This window comes from Catharus ustulatus, chromosome 2 (assembly GCF_009819885.2).
Source record: "Catharus ustulatus isolate bCatUst1 chromosome 2, bCatUst1.pri.v2, whole genome shotgun sequence".
Classification (NCBI taxonomy): Eukaryota; Metazoa; Chordata; class Aves; order Passeriformes; family Turdidae; genus Catharus; species Catharus ustulatus.
This window is the reverse complement of record NC_046222.1, coordinates 25,762,177-25,781,384: the sequence shown is the minus strand read 5'-3', so window position 1 is coordinate 25,781,384 and position 19,208 is coordinate 25,762,177. Positions and strand designations below refer to the sequence as shown.

The 19,208-nt window shown below is 46.2% G+C and overlaps 2 protein-coding genes across 2 annotated transcripts in view; one reads left to right on the top strand and one right to left on the bottom strand.

Annotated features, from left to right (window-relative positions):
* The window catches only part of CHD1L (chromodomain helicase DNA binding protein 1 like), a 32,553-nt gene extending 30,822 nt beyond the window's left edge, over positions 1 to 1,731 (bottom strand). Inside the window, exon 1 of the mRNA XM_033052515.2 lies at positions 1,570 to 1,731. Within this exon, the coding sequence (XP_032908406.1) occupies positions 1,570 to 1,666 (97 nt within the window). The 5' untranslated portion in view covers positions 1,667 to 1,731. The remainder of the gene's footprint in view (positions 1 to 1,569) is intronic.
* A 28-nt stretch (positions 1,732 to 1,759) lies between these two features.
* On the top strand, positions 1,760 to 19,207 carry LOC116992673 (fatty acid amide hydrolase-like). Its single transcript, XM_033052516.2, has 20 exons — positions 1,760 to 1,940; positions 2,023 to 2,079; positions 4,186 to 4,223; positions 5,450 to 5,590; positions 6,549 to 6,611; positions 7,710 to 7,830; positions 8,216 to 8,308; positions 9,320 to 9,480; positions 10,490 to 10,575; positions 10,789 to 10,872; positions 12,541 to 12,603; positions 12,743 to 12,820; positions 12,914 to 13,002; positions 13,720 to 13,756; positions 14,975 to 15,123; positions 15,344 to 15,406; positions 15,704 to 15,779; positions 16,148 to 16,232; positions 16,395 to 16,482; positions 16,977 to 19,207. Exons 1-20 carry the CDS (start codon positions 1,788 to 1,790, stop codon positions 17,085 to 17,087), a joined length of 1,836 nt encoding a protein of 611 aa, XP_032908407.1. The 5' UTR covers positions 1,760 to 1,787; the 3' UTR covers positions 17,088 to 19,207.
* Position 19,208: the final 1 nt, after the last annotated feature.

Here is a 19,208-nt window from a genome sequence, read left to right as displayed (position 1 = left end):
CACTTCTATACACACCTACACTAGAAATGGTCCTGCCCAGAAAAATCCTTGCCAAACATGTGTCTTACAGGAAAAGCACAGCAGCCTTCAGCAGAAGCTGGTTTACCCTTCTGGACAGCAAAGATCCCAGTGTTATAGAAATTCCATTAAATTAAAGCATATTCAGAAACTTACACACACAAAAATGCCCTGAGTCATTGCAACAGACAGTACAAGGAACATGATCTAATAATTAGGTTGGTATTTTGCATTCCTTTAGACAGTTTGATTTTCAGCTTGAGTCATTTTTAAAAATATATAAGTAATAGAGCCAAGGAATATGCTTTAGGCTACCAGAAATGTTTGTCACAATCTATTATTACATAATTTCCCAACGAGATGCTTTCCAGCTTTTCTGTACTTAAAGCTAAGCCAGACCTCCACCATAGGCCACTGTGACTGCTACCACCATTACAATCCTTATTATGGAGCACAATATGTCAAAATGAATACAAAACAAGTCACATACAAGTGGGCAAAACTTTTCCTTGCACATGGACTCAAATGCTACGTATTGTGCTACTGTTGCCCTCTCCTCCCAGGGAAATGTGCACACTGAGCGCAAGAAGTAGCTCATCAGCCCACAGGACCCAAAACAGCCGAGGGACTGAGGTGAGGATTTCCAGCAGCTAAGGAAACTGTGCGGGCAGGATGGATTGCCTAGGTATTCCCTTTTAATATAACCCTCCAGGCAGTGGAAAGCACTTTAATTCATGCTCAGCATCAGACCAGTTAGAGGCTGCTGAACAGGCCAACCCTTGGTCATGCTGTCCTGACGAACAGAGCTGCCTGAGGCTGTGCTGAGGCACTAGGGGGGTTAAAGCTGAGTTCAGCCCTGGCCCAAACATCCACCTAACCACAAAGCCAAGGACAGGGACTGCAGCATCTGGGGAAGGCTCGCACGGAGTGGAGAGCATGGTAGCAATGCCCTCTCTGCAGCAGCTGCAGGAGCTCACTTTGACAGGCTCAGGAAACACTTTATTTGCATTTCATTTATTTTTCTGTTAGTACAGAGCCTAGACAACTACAGCTGAGAGAACTCGGGTTGTCCAGGCTGGAAAAGAGAAGGCTTCAGGGTGACCTAACTGAGGCCTTTCAGTACCTGAAGGGAATTTACAGGAAAGATGGGGCAAGACTATTCACAGGAGCCTGCAGTGACAGGACAAGAGGGAATGTGTTTAAATTGAAAGGGAGTATATTTAGCTTAGATATTAGGAAAAAATTCTTTACTGTGAGGATAGTGAGCCACTGGAACAGGCTGCCCAGGGAAGTTGTGGATGTCTCATCCCCGGAGGTGTTCAAGGCAAAGTCAGATGCGGCTTTGGGCAACCTGGTCTAGAGAGAGGCGTCCCTGCCCATGGCAGGGGGGTTGGAATATGATTATCTTCAAGGTGACGTTCCAACCTAAGCTATTCTATGAGCTGGGCAGCACAAGGTAGCGCAGGGTCCCTCCCCCGCCTCCCGCCATCTCTGACAGCATCCACACCTCTAAGGCTCCCTCCCGACCCTTTCCCCGGGCTCCTCGCTGACCTGTTAGCCCCCACCGCTGCACGTCTGCCTCCTGCACGCCCGGACCCCCGGCCCGCGCGCCGCCGGCGCGGCGGAGGGCCTGAAAGAAGCGGGACATAGCGAGACGTCAGTCTTCCGCAACGCCGCTCCGTTCCCGCCGCCTGCGGCCGGCTGCGGGCGGGACCAGCCACAGCACCACCCCCGGCAGCGGGAGGGCTCGCTGGGAGCGGCGCACCGCGATGGCGCCGTTGCTGCTGCTGCTCCTGTCGCTGCTGCCCGCGGCCGCCGCCGCCTACCTGTGCTGCGTGCGGCGGCACACAGGCAGCGCGGCGGCCGTGCTGCACCGCCGGAGGCCGCGCCAGGCCGGGCCGCCGGACTCTCCCCGGGACACTGTGAGTGCCGGGCTGGGCGGGGGGCGGCAGGAGCGGGGCAGCGGGTCCGACGCTCACCTCACTTCTTGCCTTCTCTCCGCAGTGGGCTCCGAGGCTATGCGGCGCCGGGCTGCGCCTCTTCGTCCATGTGGCCAACACGGTGAGTGCGGGCCGGCAAACGGGGCAGTGAAACCCGAGGTTGCTCGAGGGAAACAGGGCTGTTATAAATGAGAAACAGAAGTCTCAATATTCAGCAAAATTTAGATTGCTTTATTTTGTATAGACAGAGCAAAGCAGCGCTGGGGAAACGTGAGAGGCCACTGCCTACCCCACACTCCGTCGAATCTTGGTTTGCAGCTTCTTCTTGTAGCATGGTTTCTCGTTGTAATTAATAATTTTTGTTTCTTTGCTGTCATAATTTTGCCAGGCAAGCAGTGGTAGCCGAAATAAACATCCGTGGGAAGGCTCTGGGAGTCAGTCTCATAGAAACCATCTGGTCTTGGTAGATAAAATCAGCAGAAATCGGAAAGTTCTGGTCTTCGTAGATAGGTGGTCATTGATAAAACAAAGGCAGGAAGTCTGATTTTGCAAAATCTATCGGACTATTGGAATGTCTGATTTTACAAACTGGTAGTAGATGCAAATTATTTAGAGACATAATATTCATAGCAGGGGGATTTAAAACAGAATGATTTAATATTTTTTTCTCTATTAAGTGTCTATGCTTCACTTTAGACCTTAGTATTCTGGTTTATACAAACCCCAATACTTTTATGATTTACACGAATCTTTTATCAATTATCACAGGGCGGAGGGTCGGGAGGGAGTGGGGTTCTGCGGGGAGGTTGGGGCTCTCTGCGTGCACTCGAGTACCCCCGGGATCCCCCAGGTGTGATGCTGAAGGCCCTGAGAGCGCTGGCCTCTGGCTAAGGGTGTCCTGTGTGTCTTCAGGTGTGGAGAGCCCAAAGCTGATATCAAACTCGAAATACAGCTGCTAACCGCTTTCCTTGGAAGAACTTGGGTCCCTCAACCCTCTGAGGGCAGCTCCACCAGGGTGCTGATGGCAGCTCTGCCGCCGGTGCTCCTCTCGGGGGGGCTCTGGCGTGTTTGGGAGCCTGCGGTCTGATCCCACTGTGGCAGTGGGACCGCTCCGGTGTCAGCGTGCGGGGGGGACAAAAGCCTGCATCCCCTGGGCACTGCCCATCTCACACCAACTTCTGCTGCACGCAGCTGAGTTTGCTGTTGCTTGGCCTTTTCCTTTTGAGCGAGGTAGGCATAAAAGTTTCTTTTCAGCTGTGTCACCTGTTACAAAGCTTGGTGTCTGGTTGGGCCTGGAGTGAAACAGCTTGATGGGCTGTGTTTATTTGTGAGAATACCTTAGGAGTGACTTTCTGACAAGATGTTAACAACCAGGGTACTTTGTTATCTTTTGCTTTGTGGCTGCTTCTGGTGCACAGTGAAGGGCTTCTTTCCTTTCCCGACATCTCCCTTGGAAGGGAGCCTGTGAGGTTCTCAATCTCCTACGGGATTGTGCTGTGATAGATTAAGAACCATGTGTTTTCAAAAAGGTGCTGTAATTCTTATGCAATGTGTGAGGTAACATGCCGCTTTGTGGGACTAGCAGTGTGAGCCTTGTCTCAGACTTGTACTGTATTTGTACATCTCACGTGTTTCTGAAGTCCATTGTTGAGATATTATGACAGTCCAGAACAAGGCTGGTGTCTTTGGGACTGCTGATGCTGCTACACTGGGAGCCAGGGTATTGAAAGAGTATTTTCAGCTATCTGCTACCACAGAGCTAAGTTTTTTCACACTTTTCCAAGCTGACTCATTTTACTGTGGGAACTGGTTGAAAGATGGGAAAGGTCCTAATAGTAAATAAAATAATAAGCTCCTACCTTTTCGTATAATCTGTGGAACATGAAGAAAATAACATATGGGAGCTGTATAGATACTTCCTAACAGTGTTGCAGCTGCAGATGCAGACTTTTTGTGTGGGTCAGGGAAAGACAAAGACATAAGAATCAGAAGAATACTCTTTTTATAATTATATAAATATGAGAGGTGGGGGAAAGCATTTCATGCCTTTTTTGTGGTGTAAAATACGGGTGTTTGTGCTGTTTTTTTACTGCATAGCATTGCTTGCTCTCTAGGGTTGTCCAAGCCTGCAGCAATTATGAGCATATTCAGCATTTCTTGCCTAGTGAAAGAAGGTGTTCAGGTCAAAGTTGCTGCAAACCAACATTTTTGCTTGTTTTTTTCCTAGGCTTTTGGACAAATCTGCTTACTGCCATTCTTAATGAGGTAAGTGTGGGGAGTTTTCTCCCACTCCTAGTTTCTTTTATTTCTTTTTTTAGGTTTAAGGTACTTGCACTGCACACTGCTTATAAGTTATCTGAAACTGTATTTTTTAAAGCGAAAAGCTGCATAATTTGTTTGGAGAGTGAGTAAGATTATTTCAAAGATGTTTGCTAGATTTTTTTTTAACTACTGTCACTTGAGTGGGCCTCTATGAGAAGAAATTAACCTTTTTTCACACTCATGCAGGCGCATAGAAATTGTATTCGCCAGCTTTTCTTTTTGCCCTTTGTTTGCCTTTGCATTTGCTCTTTTGTTAATGGACAGTCTTTTTCAAAGCTGGTGGATGTGCAAATATGCTGTGCTTATCACTGATAGGGTTAAAATAATAGCAGTAGTGGGGAAGTGAGGCCAGACATAAAGTTCAGAGGTTTTGGTAAGTTCTTTTTAATTATGTTATCTATTTTAGGTCAGCCTTTCTTCTTTCTCTTACATTTTGTTCAGAAACTGATTTCAAGTATACATTGCACTAGAGACACTTGAGTAAGAGGTTCAGGAACGTCTTCATGCTTTTTTCATATAGTTTGCTCACCATTTGAAGGGTCATCTGTGCAGATCTCAGGACACTGAGAACTGTGTCACCCCTGAATTTGACTTGGGATGTGGGCTTTTTGAGAAAATCAAACCCAGGCAAGTGTCACTGCTGTTATACCACAGATCATTCCTGGGTATCTGTGACCGGGTTTGATTTCCTGGCTTTATGTGGTCCAAGCTATGGATTTATGCTGCAATCCCTGTTGTATTTGATTGCTTACAAACTATGTTGAAGCAGGTCATTGAAAAGTCTGAAGAGGTGCTTGTTTTAATAGGATTAGTGGTTGAATGTATGACTTACACTACATTCTCCTTTTATTTTCCTCTCCATTCCTGTCTTCTTTGGTCTGCGTATGGGAGGTCTAATTAAAGTGGGTCAAAAACTTCCACCATTTGTTTCCCAGCTCAGGTTTACAGCAGCTGGCTTTATGTCAAGAGGCAGGAAGCTTTGTTTTGAACAGATTTGATGCTGCCTTTAGGAAATATGCAAGAGAGATTAGCTTGTAACTGTTGCAACTCCCTGCTGTGAAAGCTGACTGCTAAGACAAAATGTTCTTGGGTAAGGTTCCTTCTGAACAGTCTGAAAAATTAGTCCTAGTCGAGGTTGAAAACTCCAGCAGTGACTCTCTCTTATTTAGAATGAACAACTTCTCGCTTATGCGTTCCCTTGATATTCATGAAGATCCCACGTTTATCCCGGAGGTTGCTGCAGGGGTTACAGAAGACAACTCTGAGGCTAAAAGCCCTTCAGATGTGATCAAGCAGCTGACAGATGCAAGGTCAGTATGTGATGTGTAAGAGAGAAGAGGAGGAACACACATGCTGGCACTGTTACGTTAGTGGGAAGTTGTCATTGTCAGCAATTTAGATTGAATTCTTGTTTCCATGCCCAGCCAATTCACAAAACAAATACTACTGTCAGTCATCTTGCCTTTTCTAACTTGTAAATCACCAATAATTACAAGCAATGTGAAAGGGAAAAGCTTAAGGCAGTCTGCCTATTGGGGAGAGACCAAAATCTGCCCTTACCAGGGCTCTGGTTGCACTATTAGAGCAGGTACACTTAGTGTTTGGCTAGTCAGTAAGTAGATTCCTCAAGATTTTACAGGAGTGCTGTTTCTAGCCTGCAGGGAATCTCAAAGAGAACACCGGGTTTACTTGGAGGAGAGAAGGAACACAGGTTTTAAAGAAAATTATGCACAAGAAATTAGCTTTGTTAGTGATGAGAAATGGTCTACTGCTTATGTGCTAGAGCCATTGACTTGGTGCTGAAGCAGTTTGCTTATGTGAATCCTTGTGTGTGCTGCATGGTGCCTTTTCCCACTCCTGCACTATGCAGCCAGATGTGCTGCTGGCTATACCTGGATTGAACTTTTGACAGAGTAGGTTCAGAAGTATATTCCAGCTAGGCTATAATGTTGCAGAGATGAATAGCAAATGTAAATCTGGACTACATTTGAACAGTTTAATGACTGCTCTCTTTCAGTAAGAATATAAAGAAACTAGAACATACTGCAAAACCTGATCCCTTATTTCTGTGGCATGTGTAGTGTACCTGTTGCCTGGTTTGTGTGCAAGGAGTCTGACAGCCTGAGCTGCAATGCAGGGGCTGGCAATCCACATGGTTTGCTGTGAGTGATGCCCAAGTCTGCAGTGGACAATGATGCTGAAGTCTACAGGCCTAAACAAACCTGGCTTTGGTGGCTCACAGTTGCCCCTTTAATCCTTTCTTTGCAGGTCTGATTCTGCTAGGAACGAGTTTAGCTTCAAAGAGATCAAAGACTATCTGGAATGCTACCGGTAGGTGAAATGGTGATCTGGAAACAACCTGTCCCAAATGTTCCTCTGCTGTGGGCTGCCACTGTTCCACAGGCTCTCAGGCATCTGTTAGCATTGTCCTTGAGGTGCCATTGTTTATCATCACTTCATGCTGCTCTTTCCCTTTAGTAGAATAACAAAGGAAAGTCATCTGGGAGAGCTGGCACAACTTTACAAGCCCTACAAGGATATTTAAATGCCATTTTCTCTGGCTTACTGTCAGTCTTGTCTGAGAGAGGTTTCTACATAGTGTGTTTGCTCAAACACGAGTGAGAAGTAGATGAAGGGTGATCTGGATTATGCAAGTTGTGAACACTGTGGGTCTCTGATGAATCCCCTGGTTCCCCAGCTCCTTGTCCTTCTCTGAGCACAACACCTGCTTTCACCTAGTAAATGTGTCTTGCTTGGAAAGACCTGAAAACAACCCTCTGACTCTGGGGTTCCATAAGCTATTTGCTACCTGGTAGTCCTAGTTGCCTCTGGGACACATGCCAGGTGTGGAGCCCTTGGATAAATATTCTTGCAGTCCTAGCAAAGGGCTGACAGTCTGGTCTTACAGGTGCATCTTGGCCACAAGGCTTTTGTGTCAGCCAGAGATGGTACATTTGGGATGTAACACAGCCTTTGCCAGAAGGGAGGGAAGGTTTATTCAAGGTAGGCTATGACAGTACTGCTGGAAGCCTCTTCTCTGTAACAGGAGGCCTGCATAAAGGGGTTTGATCTCTCATTATACCGGGAGTTCTATAGCTTCCAAGCTTTCAGGAGCTTGTGGACTCTCAGTGTAGCTTTCAGCTGTTTGTTCCTGTTTAGCTGTCTGGTGGCTCAGAAATACTAAGTAACTCTCCTAGCTTTTCCTCCTCTAAGGAGCATTCTGTGTAGGCAAATTCTCCCCTTAACGAAAAGAATCTCCTGTCTTGATGGATTGTCAACAGTGGTTCAGATCATCACCACACTGAGATTCTTACCTAATTTTTTGCTTAAAGCTGTGGCAGCTGCGATCTTGCTGCATGGGAGACAAACCCTGCAAGTGGATGTGGTGAGGGGAGGTCTTATAACAAACTCCTAACTTCTGTCCTGTAGGAGTGGGAAGCTGACACCATCCCAGGTAGCCAAGAACATCCTTGCCATGTTGGAGGACTGTGACAAATCCACGCCACCACTCAGAGCCATAGTGCAATGGGACCAGGAGCAAATAATGCTGGTAGGAAAGGCATCTGCCACCTCAAGGGCAGTAGCATCCATTAGAAGGGCCAGTATGCACAGAAAAATAAGTACATTTTTCCTTTCTCTGTGTTTAGAGGAAGTTTGTTTACAAACAAGTTTACTTTCCTTCCTGCAAAGAGGGGTAGCATTAAAGCAATCTGTTTTCTGCTGGATGATTGTTTATAATAGGGCTTCTGTGCTTACGTGGCATCCATTAGTGTAGATGGTTCCAAGTTGTAGTTTCCCACCAGCATATGGTGAATGAAGGAAACTTTGATAGACTGGAAAAGAAAGCCATTTTTTATATCCATTCCAATACTGGTGATGACCTTCAGCTCAGCTAAATATATATAACATATGCTTTATGCTTTTTCTCTGTGCAGATGGCTGAGGCCTCCACTACTCGTTACAGGAATAAGTGTACCCTGTCTTGTCTGGATGGCATCCCAGTGTGCCTGAAAGAAGAGTTCAAAGTGGTGAGTTTCCTTGTCTAGCTGCCAGTTCCTGCTGCAGGTGGTTAACCTGGGCAACACACTGTGACAAGGTTTTAAGACCAACTTGTCAGCAGCAGCCTGAGAATATGTTTGTAGTGAGAGGTTGTATGTGAGTTTGTAGTGAGTAGGATTAACACATTTTGCAAGGTGAAGACGGATCTTGCATACAGCAGATGTGTTCCACATCTTGATCTCTTTAATCCACGCAGAGTAGAGGGTGGGTGTGGGAAACAGTCTCTTATGATGAAATGAGAATGTATAAAAGCATATGTACAGTGGGTGTAACTGTATTTCTCAGGCACTGACTCTGCTCCACTAGCAAAGCATCCCTCTCTCCTTACCTTAAAATACACATGCCAGAAATACACAAGTTACTTTGAAAATCCCTACTGACAAAGATTTTTACCTGAGGTCTAACAACAGCTAACAGTAAATGCTTCTGGCAGACCCATCAGGCTGTTGTAGGCTCTGCAGAAACCTACCCCTATGGTGGGAGTCCTGTTTATGTACACTTTCTTCTGTTGCTGCCTCAAAGTAAAGAGTACTTAGCATACCCTGAAAATAAGTCTGTCTGTTATTTTGGCATTCTACTAACTTTGATGCCAGGCTTCAAAGCATGCAGATCTGAAATGTTGTAGCTCTGTCCATAAAAAGAAGGAACACAGAGCTGTCTGCTGTGGGGCCAAGGTGATCTTCAGCATCTGGGCATAGCAATTGCATTGCTGAAGGGAGGCAGGCTTTGACCACCTACATGTTTCTGCTCTTCTGTGTCATGGTTTGAAAAGGACTTCTCTGCACAGGAGAAGGACCAAATATTGAAGGGTTAAGTGTCTCTCCCTGGCAGAGGCCAACAGAGGACAAGTTGGAGTGGTGCTCCCTAGCCATTGCTTGCCTCCATGAATCCTAATGTCTGGCATCTGTTGTGATGTTGAAGTGTGCATGTACTCCTTTGCCAGGGTTTTAGAATGAATAATTATGTGTTTTCTTCCTAAGGTACCTTACTATCACCGAGTGGGAACAGTGTATCTTGGGACACAGCCAGAAACAGAAGATGCTACTGTGGCCAAGAAGCTGCGAGAGGCTGGGGCTGTCATTATTGGGGTCTCAAACATGCATGAACTAGGGACTGGAACAACTGGATGCAACCCTAATAGGTAAAAATCCCTTTCCTCTCTCTTCTCCTAGTCTAGAAATACCTATGACTGTCCAGAACTCACAGGGAAGATAAGGTAAGTATGATAGAACCCTGGGGGTATGAAAACCTAGTACTGTAGCTTTTAGGGTTAGAGTAGCTGTGGAAGCCTGAAGGCTCCTGAAACCGAAGGAAGGAGAGGCTCCAAGTGTTTGTCAGGCCTTACAGGCCTGGAGGTGTGAATGTTTATAGGATGAGTGGTAGACAAAAGCTGTGACAGAAAACAAATAAATAGTCATGTAATGCTCAACCTCAGTGATGGTGGAAGGCCTAGAACATTGAGAAAAAGGTACAGTCATCTCAGGGGAACATAGTGGCTTTACTTCCTAACTAAAACAGGTTCACTGAATTTGCCTTACTATGGTGAATTGTCCAGCTGTAGCCAAGCTGAGAACTCCGTTCCAGAGCAGTGGTGCTCATGGCCTTTACAAGCCTTGTGTAGAGCCACACTTGGTGCATGTGCAGCTGGGTGGAACTAGGGCTCTTCCTTGGCTGCAACAGTGTGCCAGCATTTCTAGCATTTCCTCCCTGTGGGAGGGTGGCTGGATACCCAGTGGCTTGGCAGGGCCCCAGGCTGGAGATGTGGGGTGCTGCTCCTTGGGAATAAAGGGCATAGCTGACTTGCTTGTCTCTAAGGATTGCTGGCCACCAATTTCTCCACCTTTTGGAATTGCATCATGCACTGTAGCAGAGAGTAATGGCATGGTGCCATTGCCAACAAGAGCTGAAGGAGCTTTGCTCTTGCTTTGGGGCCTCTTTTGGGTGGGTAGCTTATGCTCACAGGAGATTGGACTCTGAGGCAGAAGTCTTTTTTGCATCCTGTTTTCTAGGGACAATGGCACTTTCTGAGATTAAATAGCATCTCCTTACCAAGAGATCAGAATCCCTGCACTGTGTTTCTGGATCTTTTCCTATCCTGTAGTGCACACAGTCCTCCTAAGAAAAGGTTAAACAGTCTTTGTCTGCTTCAGGTACCACAAGATCCCTAGGAATCCCTACAATCCTAACCACTTCACAGGTGGGAGCTCCAGTGGGTCAGCAGCAGCTGTAGCAGCAGGTAGGTGGTCCTAAATGCAGTTGGTGGGAGGAAGATCCTGAGCCAGAGTACCTCAGGCATTTAGTTTTTATGGGGGGTTTGGGTTTAGTAGCTGAAGGGAACCTCTAGCTAAACAGAGAGCTCTGTGTGTTGTCTTGGATACAACTGCTGGTAGAATGGACAGGGCAACATGATGCGTCTCTGATCGCAGGCCAATGTGTGGGTTTTTTGTAGGTCTCTGCCCCGTGGCTATTGGCACAGATGGAGGAGGCTCTGTGAGGATTCCTGCTTCGTTCTGCGGTGTGGTGGGGCTGAAAGGTAGAGCCCTTTAATCATGGAGGGGTGTGTGTTTGTCTTGTTTGCTGTTCCAGATAGAATGCCACAAACACTTATTCCTGTGAAGTAAAATTTGATCAGAGAAACCCTGAAATATAACACCTGAGAGTCATGAGGATTAGACTGGCAGCATGGAAGTATTCTCTACTTCTGTTGAACAGATGTTCAAAAAACCTAACTTAATTACATCAAATACTAAATAAAATATGCCTGCTGCTTTTCCTTTCTACCCTTTCCTTTCTGCCTTTCATCCAAGAACAGATACTCAGCCACTACTCTCTTTCCATCCTTCACATGTGGTCAACTCGACTAATCTTGATTCATCTGAGGATGATCATGATGATGACAAAATCTAACTGGTCAGAAAGGTGATGTGAGTACAGTAATTTCACAATTACAAGCCACACGGACTATAAGCCGCATTGCCGGGTGTTGGCAAACATTTCGTTCTTTATCCATACACAAGCCGCACCCAATTATAAGCCGCTCTGTCCTTTGCAGCGAGGACCCGCATACAACAAAGTTGCCAAATAGTAACAGAATCGCGGCATGGTGGGGTTTACTGGCTCAGCTCCGGCCGTGAGGGCTCGGGGCTGCTGATGGGGCCAGGTGGCCCAGCTCGGCGGGGCCGCTCAGGGCCAGCCGCCGCTGCCACTGGGCTCGCTCGCAGGGGGCACAGAGCCCGCCGGCACCTGTGGCGGTGGTGGGAAGCGGGGATGGAGCCCGCTGGCACCCACGGCGGCGGCGGCAGGAGGGGATGGAGCCCGCCGGCACCCCCGGCAGCGGCGGCAGGAGGGGATGGAGCCCGCCGGCACCCATGGCGGTGGCAGCAGGAGGGGAAGGAGCCCGCTGGCACCCACGGCGGCAGCGGCAGGAGGGGACGGGAGCCCCCCGCCTTTCCCCGAGCTGCGGGGCCAGCAGGAGGGGGCCCCCTGGGTCTCCCCCGGGCTGCTCTGCCTGAAGGAGGGAGCTCCCCCACCTTCCCCACCCCCCACGCTGCCTGCAACAAGCTGGCTCCACCTGCAGCACAACAGAGTAACCAATGTGTAACAATCGGGTAAAGCTGGGTTTTACTGGCAGGTTGCTCGACTCAGCACCTCGGTTTGCACTTCCAGGGTTGAAAATGTCAGAAAATTATTCACATATTAGCTGCTCCTGAGTGTGAGCTGCATTTCCAGTGTGGGAGCAAAATTTTAGTCAAAACGGTGCGGCTTGTAATTGTGAAATTACTGTACTTGCAGAAGACAGCTGGTGTTAGGCATGAAGTCTCACCAGTGAAGTGGGTGAGATCTCCCATGGGGTGCTGTCTCCTGCTGTTGATAATCCTGCTCCTGCCTCTCTGTCCTCCACACCACAAATGCTGCTTCTGCATATTTAAATACAAATATTCCAAAATATCCCTGCACATATTTCCCCTCAACTAAATAATTCCTATGGAAGGAAACCAATTTCACTATTCATGTAAGACAGATGAGACAGATCGGGGTCAGCAGAACAGGGTACTGAAGGATGAGAGACTGGGCTCTGAAACAGCAGACATAAAAGTGACTGGCAGGGGTTTGTTTTTCATCCTGGGTGTACCAGAGCCATCTAGGTGGCTCTTCTTAGTGACTGCTGATACCCACCTAAGTCCCATTTATTGTTTTCCAGGTACATTTGGGCGCATCAGTTGTCATGGCAGCTTGCCACTCTCCTACTCCACAGTCAGTGTAGGTAAGAGGACTTCTGCTCTACTTCAGGGACCTTGTTGTGTGCTGCTCTCACAGGGGAGGCAATCCCTGCTTATAAAAGACCTAGGGAGGAAGGTACTATTTACCTCCTGTTACTTTTTTATAACTGGTCTCTTTTACAGGCCCTATCTGTACATCAGTGGCAGATGCAGCCATTGTTTACAGTATCCTTGCTGAGCCAGATCTGCTCTACCCATATGGTAGGTGAGCCCTCTCCCTCCCTGAAACCAGATGCTCTCCTTTCCTAGAGGCATCCTAGAATAAAAGGAGGAACTCTTCTTTGTTTCCTGCAGGACTAAAACAGCCCAAAGCAACCCTATCTGATATGTGTGCTCCTGATCTGAAAGGCTTAAAACTGGGAGTGGACTGGACATTTTTTAAGGTGCCTGGTTTATCTCTATCTTTCTGCTCCTTTGCAAAATAAGATTTTAAAGGAGCCTAGTGCATTCATTGTTCTCTTGCCTGTCATCTTTAGAGCTTCTCATATTTAATCCTATAGTTGGAAGATAATACAGCCTGTGTGAAAACATCAACATGGAGATTTTTTTTTTCCTAAGGCAGCCTTTTGAGTAAGAGTCTGTTGGAGGCATGAGGTAAGATAATGACTGCTGCTGATTCTGTGGGAAGCAATGCTTCTGAACTGATAACAAAAGGCAGTTCGTTTAAAATCAAATGAGGAAAAAGAGTATATCTACTTGGTGACAGTGCAGTAGCTGCTAAGTGTTATTTTGTTATTCCAACGAAATGTAGAAATGTAGAAATTGGGCTTGCAAAATAGTACTGCTTGAAAATTGTAATGCAGCCCCAGAAATGTGATCAGGATTTCTTCCTAGAGGTACAAAAAAGACCCTTACTGGCTCTGGCACAGTGCAGATGAGGAATGTTCTCTGCTCTGGAAAAGGTGACCTTTCCTTTTGATTAGGGGTGTGACCTGCAAGCTGTTGTCTTACAGCATGTGACCTAAGTTCTGTAGGACTGTGTTTCACTGCTGTTAGGGACAGAAACAAGGAAAGCACCATGAGGACTGAAGTCCCGGTGAGTGTGCTCATCACCAAGAGGAGGAGAGCAGTTACTAAAGTTCTTTCCTCTTATTCTTTAGGCATGTGATGCTGAAGTCCTGTCTGTCTGTGAGAAAGGTAAAGAGGGAAAGTCTGTAAGTCTCTTACTGTGCTTGATGTTACGGTGTCACTTGGTGCTCCTCTTATGCATGCATTTAAATAGCTCTTGCCTGAAGTCCCTAAAGGCAGTTGCTTGGAGGGGTCTGGCAGGATAAACAGCAGTAACTTTGTATTAGGGAAACCCCCCCTTGACTGTTAAGGGTTAAAAAGCTCAGCAGTTGTAGGCTTGTCAGATTACAAGGGAAGAATGCAGTCCAGTGTACTCAGCCTCTGTGTGTATAAAGACAGATCAGTGCTTGGTAATACTCACTCTGCAAGCTTTAATATAAAAGACTTCTAAGGGAAGGCCTAGTTTAACAACAAAATGCTTAGTAGTAATACAGTGCTAGGTCTTTGTGATATATCTAGTTGTCTGGTATTTCCTTGAAATCGGCCAAGTGGTGCCTTTAGGGTGCCTTTGTCAGAGTTTAGACTAAGCAAAATTCACCCTGCTGAATACTTGGGGACAGGAGAGAAAGCCTCTACAGTGCTTGGTATGGTAGTTGCACTGGAGCAGAGATAGTTCACAGTATTCATGCTTTGCCCGGATCTTCTTCACCCTCCTGATTTCTAGAGACACTTCTACATTTATAGAGTTTTCTTAGGACAGATGGACCATAGGCAAGCTTGGGTGTTTAGAAGAAGTTGGGGTCACAGAAAGAAGAGGATTCTTTTCAGACTGCAGAAGATTCACTTTTCCCAGTCTTGGTATTCAGCCTTGTTAAAATGCACCAAGATTTAGTGGTCCTGTACTATTTACCTGGTCTTTTTAGTATTCCCTGGTGCCTTTACCATTATGGTTCCGAAGAGGTTTTGAATGGGAACTTCTTGATGCTAAATAATCACTTCATGTTGATAGAACACTGTGAAGTGCTCAGGGAAACACTGTCAGTCCTTTTACTCTTTGGCTTAACTGAGAGGCTAGAGGGGTGAAATCAATTTGCCTGAAATACAGCAGGTAAGTTAGAGACCTGTCTGCAAGCCCCTGCCCTGTTGGAATACTGAGATGTAGTTAGGTTGAAAGCATTTCCCTAGGGGAAGCAGCTGCAGCCATGCATACCACACAGTGCACTGAAGGTGCATGCCCTGCAATGGCGTATGGGGTCTCTCATTCTGCAGGGGTTGGGGATTTGCAGCCTTCTGTGAAGTCTGGTGAATTCAGGGATGCTGTCTGTGCTTTACCTGTCCTGTATGCAGCGGTGAAGCACCTGCAGAGTTTGGGAGCCAGTGTGGTTGAAGTCTCTCTTCCAGAGATGGAGGAAGCACGAGTGGCACATGTGATCTGCATTCTCAGTGAGATGAGGGACTTCCTGCAACCTGACTTCCATAAGCATTTCCATGAAATGGTAAGTAGCATCAGCTTGGAGCAGTGTCAGTAGTTGTTCTGGCTGATACAGAACAAATGTCGCATCAGTGAGAAACCTGAGGTCCTCCTGCTGCTTCTGTGACAAACTACCTATTGGATGACTACTAGTACAGAAGAGCAGTCCTGAAAGAGAGCTCCTGGGCTGCCACAGTTCAGTTTTCTGCAAGCAGAGCCTTGACCAGTTTGGTTTTTTTTGTCAGAATTTGGAAACTCGGGCTACCCTGGCCTTGGCTTCCCAGTTCACAGCTCTGGATTATATTAAGGTAAGAAACATACTGGGGTGAAGGCATGTAGTGAAACTGTAAAGGTGGGATAGGGGCTTCTCTTAGTCTCCCCATACCCATGGGAAGATGTCACCCAGCTGTCCTCTGCTATGAGAGCATGCTGGGTGGTAGGTCACCACAGAGGATGTGCCACCTGTCCTGCACCCTGATTCTGAATTGTGGGAATGGTGTCTTCTTTTGCAAAGGCAGAGATGCTGATGGGCAGAGTCTGCCAACATCAAACATTAATTTTGTGAGCCAAGAAGGTCCATCAGACAGTATTCTCTCTGCTTGCAGGCAAATCGACAGAGAACTCGGAGTATGAGATTTTTGCAAGAGATCTTCAGCACTGTGAACTGTATCCTTACACCAGGTATTGACACTCTTGGCTAAAGGGCCAGTCCTCAACAGCTCTGTGGTCCCTTTTAAGAACAGCTAAAAGGCACTTTCCCACCTCAATTTTAAGAGTATGACCTTTATGCACTTTGCCTTGCACCCTTAGAAGATAATGCAGCCTGATTAGAAAGACTGCTGTATATTTCTAGACTTGCTGGTTGTATTCATGGCACAGCATCAGGTTGCCCAGAGAGCCTGTGGAATCTTCATCCCTGGGAATATTCAAAAGCTCTTTGGACATGGTCACGGGCACCCTGCACTAGTTGACCATTCCTGAGCCAAAGGTTAGACAAGATGACTTCCTGAAGTCTTTTCAAGTTCAGTCATTTTGTGATTTCTCCACAGCTGTTCCTTGCACTGCCCCAAGAATTTATGAATCTGACCTTTTGACTGGAAGCAGTGATATGTCCTTCACAGTCCGGTCCATGAGGTAAGGAAAGTGCTACTTGCACTGCAGAAACAAAAGTTTGGGAACAGCTGGAAAAGAACTTCAGACTGTAAGGCTGGAGAGATTAATCATAGCTGCCTCTACCAAAAAAAGATTAATTTGCTGCTGTCCCCAGGAATACTGATGACAGCTTTTTTCCCCTAGGTTCATGCAGCTTGGTAACTTCACTGGGATTCCAGGCATTGTGGTGCCCATTGGATATTCTACTGGTGGGCTTCCAATTAGCCTCCAGGTGAGTATTTGCTCTTTGTGAATGCTGGGGCACAAAATTCCCAGCTGGCTTTGTCCTGAAGCATCACAACCAGGTCACTTGAGGAGCTATCAGGTAGTGGAAATAAAAGCTTTAATTTGGAGGTGATTTGCCTCGCTCCTAATGGCAGAGGTCTCTCTGGGTATCTTTGAGAAGATTTCTCTGTCTCCCTGTCTACTTGGATCAATACTCAGTATTGGTCACTACCCTTTCCTCTCTTATTTCTCATTTCTGTAACTTCTTAAATCCTTTCCCCTTGAAACAGATCTCATGTAAAGGAAAGATTTTCTTGCAACTGAAAGTCACACAGCTGCCTTATCCCAAGTACAGTGATGCCATAACTTACTGGGGTAAAAGGAGAAAAACATCTTTTGAGGATCTTGAGGGGAAGAAAATTGTTCCCAAGGCTTTCAAGAGCATCTGTATGTGCTTCATTTTCATTCATCCTTCTCTTTCTGCCTCTCATCTTCTCCCAGGTCATGGCAAAATGGTGGGATGAAGCTGTTCTTCTGAGGATTGGCCTAAAGCTGGAGCAGTTCCGTGACCAGACCAAAAAACCATCCATTTATTATGACATCCTCGCATGATGGAGCAACCAAGATTTTTTTCCTGTTTTTTTCCTAGTCTGACCTGACCCAAATATTAGAGTGAACTTGTTTTTAGTGATCATCAGAATAAGGCTTAGTAGCAGGCCCATCTGAAGGATGGGGACAAAGCACTGATCTAATCAGGCACTGAGGCTGAACAGACATAATTTCTGCTCCCTGCTTGGTGGATGGTCCAGTTTATTCTAGGGAGACTAACTGTGCTAGCTAGTTGGGTTTTTGCCAACAGGGAAAGCTGCAACTATCTTTCACAATTTCTTCCCATGTAGGGGTCCTGTGTATGGGTGGAAGGCAGTTGCATCGGCAGGACTGCATGCAGGCAGTTTATACTACTGTACATAGCAAGATACAACCTTAACCTTCTCATGGAACTCCTCCTCCTCCAGTACAGAACAGAGGTACTGTATCTGAAGGGGAAACACTGCCTAGCGCCCTCAGAATGAGGAGGATCTTAACCAAGCTGCACTTAGGCAGTGTTTGTTTTGGCCCTGTACTTGGGCACTGGAAGCTAACTATAAAACCTGTAGCTAAGGAGGTGTTGCTGCCAACAGTGCAAGGTCAGCCCAACGGCTGAACATGTTTGGGTGTGCCCAGGGCCCCTGAGTCCTGCTTCCCTCCAGCCTGGCATGCAAGAAGAGGAAAAGCCACACCATGAACCCACCCCCAAAGCCCTGGTGCAGTGTTCTGGCTTTCTTTTGCACATCTCCATTTCCCAAGCTAAGCCTTGGAACGCCTCTTGTCTCCTGCTGGTTGCTTATATATAAGCCTAATATCATCTAGGTGTCTAAATGGAAGAAACCACTGGATGCTATGAAAAACTGATTCAAGGGGTGCTGAGGCAAGCTCAGGTGGAACTTGTAGGAAACGTAGAATTTGTTGGAATACCACTGAGCTACAGCAAAAATTGAAGCTGGATGCAAGGAAAGGCATTGCAGAAAGCCATATGCAGCAAAGAGCCTGCTCTAGATAAGAAGCCACCCTTCTCTTATCTTTTTACTTCCTAAAGTAATCAAGGTGGTAAAGTACATAAAGTATGACATGGCTGTAAGCCGCCATGTTGTTTTATTGAAAGGCTGCAGATGGTAAATTCCCTAGTACCTTTGTCCTGCCTGCAACATTAGGGCCACATGAAAGGAAAGGCTTAGGAGTAACTAACTTAAGCATTTGTGTTCATTTTGGGTAAATGCTCAGAGGCAATCTCCTGTTGCCTACTTACCAGGCATCCTGGACTTGTGATCAGGCTGCTGGAGAACTGCTCTACAGACAGCAGAGATCACTGTATTCTTACGTAGCTTGGAAGGAAAGAAGAAACAGAAAGTAGTTGCAGTTTCTCAGTACAGTTTTGGGATTTTTTTTCCCCCATACCTACATACTCCTTAACCAGAGCTACCACTTTACTAATGGCTGAAGTTGTCAGATGGCATCTGAATGCAAGAACATTGCATTGCTGTCCCCTGCTTAATTAGCTGAGTTAAAACATCAACTCCTACCATCAGCTGTCATCAGCATGAATAATTAAATTGTACATTTTACCTTGAATTCCTCTCTGGGATACTGTCACAACTGTTTTTTCACTGCAGTCTAGTATAGCTCAGCTTTAGGAAGAACAGTCTCAAAGCAAAGTATTTTCTCTATTATTAACAATAAGTTATTAACACTGCCAGCATAGATCACAATGAAACTGCTGAAATGTACTGCTTAACAATTCAGGGAGTTGGTGTTTCACAAGAATAAATTTCAGCTAGGAACATTACTGCTTGAAGGAAATAGATAAAGCTACTTCTTTCAAATCCCTTCCTAAATGCTACACTACCCTAAAATTTTTATTTCAATATTTAGTTCATTGGGTGGGCATGGTGAGGGGAGCTCAGGTTACTAGGAGGAGAGAGGCTAAAGTAAACAGTTATTTTTAAAATACCTGCATCCTCCTAACAGTGGGAAGAAGAAAGAACTGAGTTTTTACTGATTGTCAGTAACTCAGCCTTTTTTTTCTCACATTGCTTCCTCCCTTTACCTAAACATATCTCAGCAATGCACATTTCCAGTGCAAGACTTTCCTAGTACTGAGGTCTCTAAAATAAACTTTACTCATCCTGGTAAAAG